The sequence below is a fragment of the Mya arenaria genome, chromosome 10 (genome assembly GCF_026914265.1).
Source record: "Mya arenaria isolate MELC-2E11 chromosome 10, ASM2691426v1".
NCBI lineage: Eukaryota > Metazoa > Mollusca > Bivalvia > Myida > Myidae > Mya > Mya arenaria.
In genome coordinates this window covers 57,291,928-57,305,444 of record NC_069131.1, presented here as the reverse complement: position 1 = coordinate 57,305,444, position 13,517 = coordinate 57,291,928, and the positions used below count along the sequence as shown (strand labels likewise).

General features: G+C 35.5%; 1 protein-coding gene across 5 annotated transcripts; it reads right to left on the bottom strand.

The window, feature by feature from the left end:
* Positions 1 to 6,485: 6,485 nt before the first annotated feature.
* Positions 6,486 to 12,807, bottom strand: LOC128206086 (uncharacterized). Of its 5 annotated transcripts, none has more exons than XM_052908250.1 (8): positions 12,696 to 12,807; positions 11,891 to 12,055; positions 11,637 to 11,678; positions 10,298 to 10,336; positions 9,334 to 9,366; positions 8,518 to 8,556; positions 8,052 to 8,090; positions 6,486 to 7,115 (listed from the first exon to the last, which is right to left on the bottom strand). In XM_052908250.1, exons 3-8 carry the CDS (start codon positions 11,674 to 11,676, stop codon positions 7,069 to 7,071), a joined length of 237 nt encoding a protein of 78 aa, XP_052764210.1. In that variant the 5' UTR covers positions 11,677 to 11,678; positions 11,891 to 12,055; positions 12,696 to 12,807; the 3' UTR covers positions 6,486 to 7,068. The 5 variants fall into 5 exon arrangements, with proteins under 5 accessions (XP_052764210.1, XP_052764209.1, XP_052764211.1 ...); XM_052908249.1 differs by having other exon boundaries at positions 11,891 to 12,089; positions 12,696 to 12,784; XM_052908251.1 differs by lacking the exon at positions 12,696 to 12,807 and adding an exon at positions 12,539 to 12,688.
* Between the last annotated feature and the right edge of the window lie 710 nt (positions 12,808 to 13,517).

Here is a 13,517-nt window from a genome sequence, read left to right as displayed (position 1 = left end):
GGTTTTAATGTAGCTAAAGCTGCACTCTCACAGATATACCATTTTTACAACATTTTTTTGTCTTGGAAAGAGCAAATTTTTGCGTAAATATCTGCAAACCAATAACATAAGATTGCTGTCAAAACATCAGATCGCAGATTTTCAAATTTAATGTTTTATGGCTTAAACCGTTAATACTATTAAACCGTTAATACTATTAAACGGTTAATACTATTAAACCGTTAATACTATTAAACGGTTAATACTATTAAACCGTTAATACTATTAAACGGTTAATACTATTAAACCGTTAATACTATTAAACCGTTATTACTATTAAACCGTTAATACTATTAAACGGTTAATACTATTAAACCGTTAATACTATTAAACCGTTAATACTATTAAACCGTTAATACTATTAAACCGTTAATACTATTAAACCGTTAATACTATTAAACCGTTAATACTATTAAACGGTTTAAGAAAAATGCATAACACATCAATTTTTGAACTTTAATATAAACATCTGCGATTAAATTTTTTGTCAGCAGTCTTATATAACTGCCTTCCATGGATTTTCGCAAAATTGGCTCGTTCCAAGACAAAAATAAAAAGTTGTCAAAACGTTCAATCTGTGAGAGTGCAGCTCTAAGCCTCATGTATACAGTGTTAAATATAGCCAGTAATTGCACCCGATAGTCTTGATCTTCGCTGCATTCTGTTGCATTTAAGGTTATTTAGTTTATTAGATGTGAATAGTAATGGACAAGGTCAGTCAGATAGCGTTTTAGTATAACATTTGGATGGATTAGCAGCAAATGTAAACATAATTATTTTCCGAATAGTAAAATTCTAAAAATAAACTTAGGGTTATATTCAACTATATTTTCATTGTTTACCAAGCTCCAATCTCATACACAGTGATCTCCCCGAGCAGAATAGATCTCTGCCACAATCGGAACATCTAGGTCTTTATACAACATATTTGATATCGGAAATATTATGAGTTTTCGTCATATAATGTCAGTGGGTTGTGTAAGTCTGCCTATCATTACAGATGCTGAGACATTAAAAAATATTTTTTCAAGTGTCATGTGACAAATATTGAAAACGCAAATGCTTTATTTATTTATTTCAAATACCAAAAAGTCTGAATCGGACTGTACATAGATTGATTATATGTCAGACTTTCTTTCTCAGTTTTATATATTTTCAACTTCATTATTTATAATTAGATGTCTTATACCATGGATTTATTGTTGATATGTCCGTGCTCAAACATACTTCTTTTCCAAATATAACCTGTAACTGTGAGTGGCATTTTTTTGTTAAATATATTTATTCATCAATATTGAATTGTGTGTCAATAACACTGCGATGTTGGCACAATTGGTTGCTGGTTTACCAACATAGCTTTCTAACAAATAGAGCGTCATGCTAGTGGTCCGGCAGTAAAGGGTTTGAAAACATCCAGAAACACACACCTTTTTAAGGATAAACTCTATAATATCAACAGCTTTTGGTGCAGGAAAATAGAAATAAATTGACATTTATATGTTCTCATGAATGGCAGACATTTTGATTTTAATCGTATTGTTATTTTCAGAGGGCAGTATGGTACCAAAATGCTTCAGATCTGAATCCCTGGTTTGTTCTTACGAAAAACGGCAAATGATGTATATAGTTGTGCTATTTTAAAAATATGTATATTAAATGACGAAATATGTTTTGGTTGAGCCAAAATATCACTGCTTGGTTGTACAATTAATCAACACAGAATGATTGTCTGAAAATATCAATATTGTAGTAGGATTTCTACATGATAACACTTATTTTTCATCAGTCCTTAAAGGCCTAGTTTAAGGAATGTTTGCATGATAACCCCCTAATGTGCACCTCCTTCTAATTGCACTGGTGTCACAGTAGGGGCCAATGTCCTGTATTTGTTTATTGGCTCAGGGTCATTTAGGGACGACTGCTATAATAAAACCTTAAAAACTGCACATCAGGATACTAAGATCGGAGACCTGATAAGAGGGCACAAGGCAATTAGAGGTTGTGTACTGTACACATTTATGGGGGGGGGGGGGAGTCACTTATAGAAGGCTTAAACTAGGCCTTTAAGTTCGGCCCAGGTGGAGAAAGGTCATACTATTAAGAGGTTTGGATTTAGAATCTTAGTTTTTTTAAACTATAATATGATAAAATATATCAAATGAGTGGCTTTGCTTTTTCTTTGTGGAAAATTGGAAAAAAAACTCATGTCATTTAGAATGCTTAAACATGTTTTACAACACACAGCCAAATTTCGGGACATGCCCATTTAAATAAAACTGAACGTAACTAAAATGATATACATCATGATAATCCAGTTTATGAAGTGGGACATTTCATTATGTGTAAAAAAGTGATTAAAACGCTTGGAACAATGCTAAAATGTTTTCTAAATATGTCTCTTGCTATGGATAATTAAAAAAGGTTTGACAAGGTATGACCGACATTGCAAAAAAGCTTTCGTTACATGACTACACTTATTATTGTTTATGTTTTTATTTACAAAAATATGTTCAATTGAGTATATATAAGTTATGAAGTTGCTGTTTAGTGTTTGTTTATAAAACAAACAAATCACTCGAAAACATTCAGAGTAATTGATTGAGATATATATATATGTGAACGAAAAAGTTGTGTGGGTTTATCCAAACTCTAGGAGGAAAATGTGCTCAATGTGAAGCATGATTTGCGTGAACAAGTTATATTGGAAGACAAGAAAAGTTCTGACAACTTAGTTAAATCGGCTTTTCTGTGTGTGTTTTTATCCCACGCACGTTGTATCATATTCTACCCGTGAACTTGCTGGATGGCTGATCCACGAGAGGACTGGGTACACCGAAAATGCTCAGTGTGCAGTTCTAAGCCTAAAATATAGAAACAGTTAGTGGCCACCAAGCTGGACAAGTGGGTTTCCTCCGGGTACTCCGGTTTCCCCCAAAACACAAGACCACACTCTCGCGTAACATCGTGCCAACGAGAGTGACTAATATAATGTTGTAATAACTTGTTTCACAATCGTTGTAAAATAAATAAGTTTAAACTAATACAGAAACAAAGGCATGCCAATCTACCACCACAACACACCCACAATTGCACAATGCAATGCTTTTTGCAAAATACATATTTTCTTATTTGCAAGGAAAGCCAAAGAAGCAAACTCCCCTATGACTTAAAACTGACATTTTTGAAGGTTAATCTTACCTGGATTAAGAAAAAAGATGATACCTGTACATGTAGTTAGTCCATACATTCTTCAAACCAGATGTATTATTTTATGCATACCATGGTCTATGCTTATTTCGATTACTGCCGTGTACTTTTTCTGTCTTTTCACGGTTTTTCGATAGGAAACAGTTCGTTTAAGGAAACTTAAAGGTTAGAAAATCGTGATATTTAAATTCGAACACAGTTTGATATTATTTCTTTTCTCTCTGAAATAATCTCATAATTAGGCAACACAATCGATTTTATTGTTGTTTACGGTTGAGTACGATTGGCCTTCTTAATGCGGATTGAAAATGGTGATAATCGCCGACGGCCTCATCACATTTTCGTATATCCTTACTACTAGACTTGCAGGAGATTGTCTAGTTGCAACAATTGCATAAGCGATTGACACTCTTTTACGATTTTGCCCGGGTCCTCCAGCGTCGAGTCAACGCTAATCGCGGCGCTTGGAAGTGTTAATACAAGACAATATTTATTTGGCGTTAACACGCACACATATACAAATTAGTCGCTGGTAGGAAATTTATGCAGCTAACAATGTACATAAGGATAAAAACAATAGCTACTAAACAAGAAAACATATTTCTTACTTATGTCACCTGACACGGTTTCTCCGCCGCGAATTCATAAAATTAGAAGTCGCATGCGGTAGTAGCAGTTGAACGCCGTGGTACGCGTACCACCGCGTTGGCTACGGCGGAACATATCCTTGTGATTAACCGCGATGACACAATCTCTAGTATGGCTGCAACGAGCGTTTTTTGCAAAACATGCGACGCCGTGGTACGCGTACAACCGCGTTGGCTACCGCGTATGATATCCCTGTGTTTTACCGCGATGACACAATCCCTCACGTCGCTGCAACGCGTTTTTGTTTTCCAAAAAAACGCGCGGTCGGTAATATTTCAAGCGTCATGTTGTTTGCACAGCGGCAGTGATTACTGTACTGTATGGGTTACAAGCTCCAGTAATTTTAAGATAGTGATCTTAAAACAGTAATTATTATAAAATGACTACTTTGGTACGACGAAACCTTCACTCTTGGATTGTACAACCTTCTAAAGACTGTGTGATTATTAAAATGTTGATCCTGACAATATTTTAGCATTGTTAATTAAGGGAAGTCTTTTGCGTTTTACCATTGTATTTTCGTTTGTGTCTCAATATAAACAAAACGTTATTTCTTTAATCGTAATTATCGGATTGTTATGAGTGTACTGGCGCGCCAGTTCACATTTTGCTGCTTTACGACACAGTGTATTCACTTGCCCCTAAAATGGTACCTCATTGTCCCCTGCCCTCTTTAAGAGACGACTCCGCAGTCCCGATCCATTGACCCGATCCAGAATTAATGAAACGGTCCCATGCTACCCTTAAATACCGCCCTTGACAGCATGACTTTATAACCGTCCCGGGGCTCGACCAAGTAATGTCCAGACATTTCCGACCTGCATTTTACCGGGACGGCACTGTTCGGTGGCGCAGCCACCCATTTGACAACGGTTACCTGTCTCATACCGGTTTCCCGGACTACTCCCTGGTCACCTCAACGGAGCGGAACCTCCAACTTCCAAACCCCAGCTCATATCTGCGGAGGTTAACAAATTTTTGTTCCATTCGCAGAAAATATAACCTATTACATTTCATCTTCGATGGGGTCCGTATGAAGATTTCCGTGGAACAAATGCCCCAAATAAAAAAAAAACATCCGGTGTTTGGATAACGAGATAGCCATTCATTAAAAATGGGGGGCATTTAAATATTTGTACAGGTCGTAAGAAACTTAATTAAAGTTGATCGACCTGACCCTAGATGAGAATTGAATCAGGGCCTAACGGAAAAAAACCCAACACAGGGACAATATCAACCTCTGTGTGTGACACCTTACCTTCGCCTACTAACGAACCAAACGATGAAACGGCAGCGTCATGTTTTGGCTAGGTTACATTAATATTCCCATTCACCTTATTTTCAATGAGGGATACACCGACATCTGGTTAGGCATGCATTAGGTGTGGCTCACCCACAAAATCAACCAGTATGATCATACTAAACTCTGGAGAATTCTTTGCACTTGACACCAGAACTGCAGACTGTTTATACTTAGCGAAGGTGACAGTTCTATTTCGGAATTTACGACATTTTCGCATATAGTGTGAGGAATCACCACAGAAATAAACACACATCCATTTCCTAAAGAGAGGGATTCCGGCTCAGTTTTCCCCTGGTATCCAACCTACTTTTGGAGAACATAATTCCCTGTTCTATCGAACGATTTGGCCAGCAAATCGCATAAACGTCCAAGGCTAACCGCCTCCCATGCCCTCTCCTATTATCGCCAGGCTCCTAACCAAACACTGATAGATATCGGTCATTAGAGGTGGGCACCACCCAAGCTACAGGGATAAATTTATTTACTATGCGGCTGCGGGTGCGGAGACCCATTAACATAATGCAATTTCTTTTTTCAATGGGTAATTTTCCCTCTCATATCGTCCCGCCCAAAAGGCCGGGGACCATACGGGAGTAGGCCCCCCACACCAAAGATAACCCCGCTCCTGGATGAGGCGAAACAACAGCGTCAATATAAGGCAGACCTTCTGCCCGGCTTACCTAGATACCCCATGCCCCTGAGTCGGTACATTACTTCCATTCTGTGCATAAGAGGTGCGTAAATCCCAAGAATAATTTAGGAATTTGAAATTGATTCAAAGGCCTTACTGGATGGGTCGTAAGATAAATAAAACCTAACATCCATTATACATTCCATTATTCCTACTATCGCCATTCTGCCCTCCATAGCACACTAAAAACTGACGCACCGATGTAAGTCCGACCTCATCTTATGTATATGGACACTCAAGAGGAGCCATAGAAAAAATCCGCAGGGCTTATCATGGCAAATGAAAATCTCCCGGGTGAATGATAGTGATGCAGCCTATCATCCCCTTGTTTGGATGGCGACTGCGCTTGTGCTGCTGAAATTAGTGGTACACCTTTATGGTCAAGGTAGCCCCATTACCTACCAGGAATCCTTACTGTTTCCGTTAGAACAAGATACTTTCTTCACCGGGCCTTGCGGAACATAACCACTTAAAAATGCGCATCAACCTATTACCGGACTCACTCAATTGAAGAAAGCTATCAACCTGTTCCTATTGTTGGGAGGGATAAAAGTTTTAGAAACAAAAAGCAGGAGAAAATAAAACAATATTTTTTTGGCTAATTTTAATTCCTAACAAGGTGAACAACCTATATTTATTTATTGATATGTACATATTTAAATATATAACAAGTATATTGCACATCCTGTCAATTATGAAACAATTATTCAAAAACATGCAACATGACAATGTTACAATCAATTTAGTATTCTAGAAAAAAGTAGTTACTTAAACATATTTGAATTACGTCCCTTTAACTGTCTCTAGCGGTTATTTTAAAACTGATTATGTTTGTTTATCTTTGTACGTTTATAACAGAACACATTTTCATGAGATTCATATACATTTTTCAATCAGATCAATCAGGTACATCATGTTGTGATTATGTTTTCTAAGTTTTGGAGTTTCGAAAATATGAACAACAAAAAAATAAACAAATCGTATAAATAGGATGAAATAGGTTTTGCAACAAAGAAAACATTTCCCATTCATAGAAACGATACAGTCAAATATTTCTCATTTAAAGTTAATTACATATATAAATTTATACAAGTATGTACATACATATAGCCCTTAACAACATAGAACTATTTCACCAGTATGAACCAAACAGGTACAATCTTGAAATAAGTCAACATGGCTACCAAACAGAAGTCACTCTGCTTCTCATTCTCCGGTCGCTCTCTCCTGCAACATACATAAGATTGAAAGCTTATTATATGATATTTTACCTTAGAAAATAGGTTTCTAGAAATAACGTTACCAGACAATGAAAATGGAAAATAAATATACTTTCTGGAAATAAGATCAAGTCTTAGAAAACAAAACTCGTTTCTTCAAATTCTCTAAATTGATGTCTAAAGATAACAATAACCTAGCATGTGCTAACGTTGATCTTCTATAAAGGGCAGTTCAAATGTTTGTTTAAACGGTATTTAGGCAGAAATGTTATATCAAATATAAAAGCATTGCACCACTGACATCTTTGTTTTAAAGTGTTCTTATCTTGCAGTTATGCCAATGTATGGCATTCTTTTTGAAAACTTATTTATGAAAATATATTAGTTTGGTAAATGAATTTTCCCTCCTAATTGGTATTGTTTAACGCGTTAAACCATGGAAGCTTGGTTAACATGTTATGAAGAGAAAATCATATGTTAGAAGTATAAAACATCAGGCCCTAATTTCTCGAAACGTCTTAATTCCCTTAAATCAGGGTTAGGTAAGCCCACTATTGTTATTTTCAATAATTTGCGTAATATTTACTTCTTTAAGAGTTTTTTCCTATTTTAGATAGGAAAAAACTTTATGGTATTCACAATAAACCAATTAACATTTATCAAAATTAAGTATTTTGGAATTATTGAAATCAGGTACCTAAGCCTGTTAAGCTAAAGAAGTTGCGAGAAATGGAGGCAACACTTCAACAGAACCACCCAACGAAACCAAGCATATTATGTTCTTAAAACTTAAGATCTTTACTGTTGATAACCAAGTTATCAGCAGAATAAACTGGGTGCTGTGTTGTTTTTCAAGTTCGTAGGCAGTTCAACATTTGGTTTGCCCCTGTATTGTATGTGTTTTGTCTACACAAATACGTAATATCTTCTATAGTTAACTCACCCTGGCAAACGAATGCTGGCAAGGGTACAATAGTGGATCCTGAAACATAAGACAAACAAGGTAATATGATGCAGACTACGGATCGAAAACATTGGGAGATATTATATTATTAGCTTGGCTGTAAAAGGTTCAAAACAAACACTCACCAAAACGCTATTCTGACGTATTACTACTACCAGTACCAGTACCAGTACCACTACCCCTTCCAGAAAAACTACCACATACGCTTCCAAAATCACTACCACTTGCAGCATTCATACTACTACTCCTACTACTCCTACTACTCCTCCTACTACTACTACTACTACTACTACTACTACTACTACTACTACTACTACTACTACTACTACCACCACCACCACCACCACCACCACCACCACCACCACCACCACCATTACCACCACCACCACTACTACTACTACTACTACTACTTCTTAGTACCTTAACATTCTTAAGTCATTCTTACCGTGTGAAATGGATGCTTGCAAAGGCACAGCGGTGACTCCTGAAACACAAGATAAACATTGGTAATGTGTATAGACGTATTGTATTAACAATTGTGGGAGCAAGATTAAGCATTGCTACAATAGATCACTAGCAGTTCATGAAAAACATGAAGTCGACCAATTTCGCATTTATTACCACACGAAGTTTTGATATTCATTACTGAGACTTCTGGCATTTCATTTATTTACAACTCATACTACCACTACCACCACCACCACCACCACCACCACCACCACCACAACTACCACTACCACTACCACTACCACTACTACTACTACCCCTACTACTTCTACTACTACTACTACTACTACTACTACTACTACTACTACTACTACTACTACTACTACTACTACTACTACTACTACTACTACTACTACTACTTTTTCTTCTGACCCGACCAACTAAGAGATATTGTCATTTATAACATTCATACTACTAATGCATTTTGTACCATTTCGTTTTCAAATTACTTTAGAATTGTTTCAATTAATGTCAATAAACAACACCAAAGTGAACCACCATTTTCCTAAAACACACCAAAACTATGCTTGTCGGTATTTAACTACTTGTTTACAAATATAAACTATGTTCTTTGACTTTCTTCTGCCCTATTGAAAAAACTTGTGCTGAAACTACTTTATCACATAAGTCAACTGTGTATTGTCATGTGTGTTTCCAGTTAGTAGTCTCTTTGATATTTGCATGGCCTCTGTATGCAATGTTTATACCAATCTAAATGTATATCAGTACCTTAACATTCTATAGTCATTCTTACCTTGTGCAATGGATGCTGGCACAACAGTGGCTCCTGAAACATAAGATAAACATATGTGTACAGACTGCATTCACAATAAAGGGACCATAAATTAGAAGTGCAACGAAAGATCACTGACATTTTCTTAAAAACACGAAGAACCAATTCCGCATGCAATTCTACACTAAGTTTTGATATAAGTTACTTTGACTTCTTGTATTATATTTATTTACCACCACCACCACCACCACCACAACCACCACCACTACTACAACAACAGCTACTGCTACTGCCACTGCCACTGCTGCTGCCACTTCTTCTCTGCTTCTGCTGCTTCTTCTGCTGCTTCTGCTACTGTTGCTGATACAGCTTTTGCTTCTGCTGCTCCTGCTGCTGCTGCTTCTTCTTCTACTACTACTGCTACTGCTACTGCTGCTGCTGCTGCTACTACTACTACTACTACTAATACTACTACTACTACTACTACTACTACTACTACCACCACTACTACTACTACTACTACTACTATTGCTTCTTCTTCTGCAATTGCTACTGCTACTGTCACTGCACCTGCCACTACTGCAATTGCTGCTGCTGCTCTTGCTGCTTATTATACTGTTACTGTTACAGCTTCTGCTTCTGCTGAATTTTGATCCAATTTAGTTTACAAACTCCTTTTCCATTGTTTCAATTAATGTCAATAAACAACAACAAATAAAAGAGAACCATCATTTTTCTCCTGAAACACACCAAAACCATGCTTGTCGGCATTTTACTACTCGTTTACAATCATGAACGTTGTCCCTTGAATTTCTTCTGTCCAATTGATATAACTTGTCCTTAAACTACTTAATCACATGAGTAAACATTGAATTGCCATCTGTCTTTACAGTTCGTAGGCTGTTTGCTATTTGCATTAACCCTCTTAACAATATTTAAACCAATCTGAATGTATATCAGTATCTTACCATTATATCGTTCTTACCTTGTGAAATGAATGCCGGCAAAGGCACAACAGTAGATCCTTAAAAATAAGAAAAACATAGGTAATGTATATAGACGTATTGTATAAACAATTGAGGGAGCAAGATTAAGCATTGCCAAAATGATCACTAACATTTCCTGAAAAACAACCATTTCCGAATGCATTACTACACAAAGTTTTAATATGCATTACTGAGACTTCTTGCATTTTATTATCCTGTTTAATTAAGACAACGGGAACTTGAAAAATAGCAATGTAAAGTTAAATGATTTCAGTGTACACAGCCTCAATCCACCATTATAATTATATTTGCAGTACAGTGAATGTAAATGTCCAAAAATGATAGTGTTGTCTTGTATGTTCACTTAGCTGGGCAAAATGTCTCTTAAATTTTGAGATTTGAATTAGTAAAATATGCACATTTTAACAATGAAATAAAACAAATATATGGAATACTAGAGAAATTCAATTACAACAGCCCAGATTCAATGAAAAAGTACATTTTTATAAGTTGACATTCACTGATCCTTTGTTAATGATGTTCCCCAAAACAGGGACAGCCTTTCTTTTATACTACATAAAAACAAAGTTACAAACGTAAGTTTTCAGTTGAAAGTACTTGAACGAAAATAACGAAAATATGACTCTTGTATCTTTTTTGAAATATGCCTAATGAGCGATCGCTTACAGTCATTTTAATATGGGTCACCAGGCCAAAGGTCTAAGCCAACGAGACTTTCAAGAATAGAAATTCATGAAATCTTACTCCCCCATACACACTTACTATTTATATTAACATATCGTTTACAAAAAGCTTGAGTTACTTACAATGATGTTCGAAAAAAGAAAGTTTGGTATTGTTTTTATTGACTGGTGTTTCTTTCTTTGTGTTTCTATTAAGGTTTGGCCCTTGTGCATTTAAACAAACAGTGGTTGTTTTCTAGCTTGTCCCTGTTTTTTTCATAATTCCATAAAAAGGTTAGCATTTAGGGTTTAACCACTTTTCACAGGTTTGCCCTGAAATGTCCATTGCATTATTTACAACTGACAACTACTAAGTATAAGCTAAAATAGAGCTTCTTTTTTGTCATTTCAGAACAAAACATATACTGCCCCTAATCGTTACGAATTAACTCACAAATTAAAACGATCAACCTGATTTGCAGCAATCACTTCTTATACAAGATCCTTTCTCTAACTGCTAGGTTTACACAAAACAGATATACACATGATTTTTTTCTTGATTCTTTACAAAAACACAGATGTTATAGAAGAAAATTAACAAGACATGCAGTCCAATTTACAAATAATACAAAATAATAACTTCTGTGATTCTTACCTTGTGGTGCTCGAAGAATGTGGAGATCAAGCGTCTTCATAACTAAAAACAACAAGTTTATCATGAACAAATACAATCAAATAACTAAAAAGACCTAAACTTAAGATTTATCAAACAATTTTCAAGGTAAAAATTTGCATTATCAATCGCTTGTCAATTTGAAAGGTATATAATTATAGACTGAACATTAATTGGTCGCAATTGCATCAAATTTCTCTCAATCACCCTTAAAGATTTCTATGAACTAGCATCACCTATGGCAGAGTCATCGAAGAAGTAATTGCTATATCTGGAGCATGCCAGCTCCCACTGTCGAATGAACTCTTCGGATAGACGCCTGTCATTTTCATCAATATTGATTCTCTCGACTTTGTCAATGAATACTGCAACCTGTCTTTTGATTTCTTCATTGTTTAAGGCTGAAAAGATTTCCATGACATATCGCTTGTAGTTCTGAAAATGGTTATCATTCACAGTGGCTAATGATTGAGCAAGAGTCAGTTGGTAAAGACAATATCCTAATGTCTTAATGGAGATTATGGCCATTGGTGGCATCTCTCCACCTCGTGCGATCCTACAAAGCTCACCAAATACATGAATGCACTTTGTTTGGTGCATTAATTGGTGCCCCAAAACGAGTGTCATAGTGTTTTAATTAGTTAGTGAATTTTGATAAACTGTTTAGAAGCCATATTGGTTCCGTTTTACTATTTCCGCCGGATATATTTAGAAATATCGATCAAATGTATAAATAGCATTGCAAGTACCAGTATGCATATCATTATCGCCAGGTTTTACTTTAAAAAAATCCAATTAAGAACTAAAATAGTATGCCACATTATGCCAGTGAAACGTTAACTATATAGATCATTTTACTTTGTTAATGTACTTAAGTGTTTTACCGTGAAGCGTTCAATGGTAATGACGCCAATGTATTTGTCCTTTGTTTTCTTATATGTTAATATGTTTAAGATAATCACAGTGCTTTTCCTTACTCGATCCGAACGAAAACACCCTCATAATAGTAACTATTAAAAGGTTTATTGATAATAAACTTACGCTATCACAAACATATTCCTGTAAGATAACCTAACAATAATGTCACCGATGTGGCTCAAGTTTCATTATTTCTTTGTGAAATTGTTCACGTGATGTGTCATACCAATCGTAGTGAGTTATATGCCGTGTATTGAAAGTACATGCCCACTTAAGATATGCGTTCTATTTTATAACGTTCATTGCTTGTATTTGTCAGTTATTATATTGTATCAGTTACTTCAAAACAAATATTTTGAAACAACCAAATAAGTAATATAGTCTTAGAAAACATACCACCATAAACATGTGAAATTAAGGCTACTGGCAGGCCATGTAAAATTGGTATTATTTGCAAATCATGTCGTATATAAAAAAAACTGCAACTAGAATACCTCATATACATGTTTAAATAAATTAAGATCGTAAACAAATTTCATTTCACGAAAGTTTCAAATGACATATCAATCAACAGAGATAGTTACTATAGTTAACTACTCGATGATACACATTTAACTTCTTTGCTCGCCAATAAAATCGCTGTATTTATTTCTGAAATTTAAAAACTATTTCTCATAAACTATCAAGGCGCATAGGTATAATAAAAATAAGTCAGATCAATTTTCTTTATGCGGTCTACATGATCAAACTAAAAGGTATTGCGTTCGTAACATAATAGGCAAAGCTGCATACTTGTTATTGTTAATATTTTGAATTTTATGGGGTATATCATGGCGCTCGCTACGCTCGCTTGTTTTATTTACCATAAATTTCAAAATATGAACGATAACTTATATATATTTAAAGCGCATTCAATTAACGTAAGCCGTATTGTTCATTTTTATT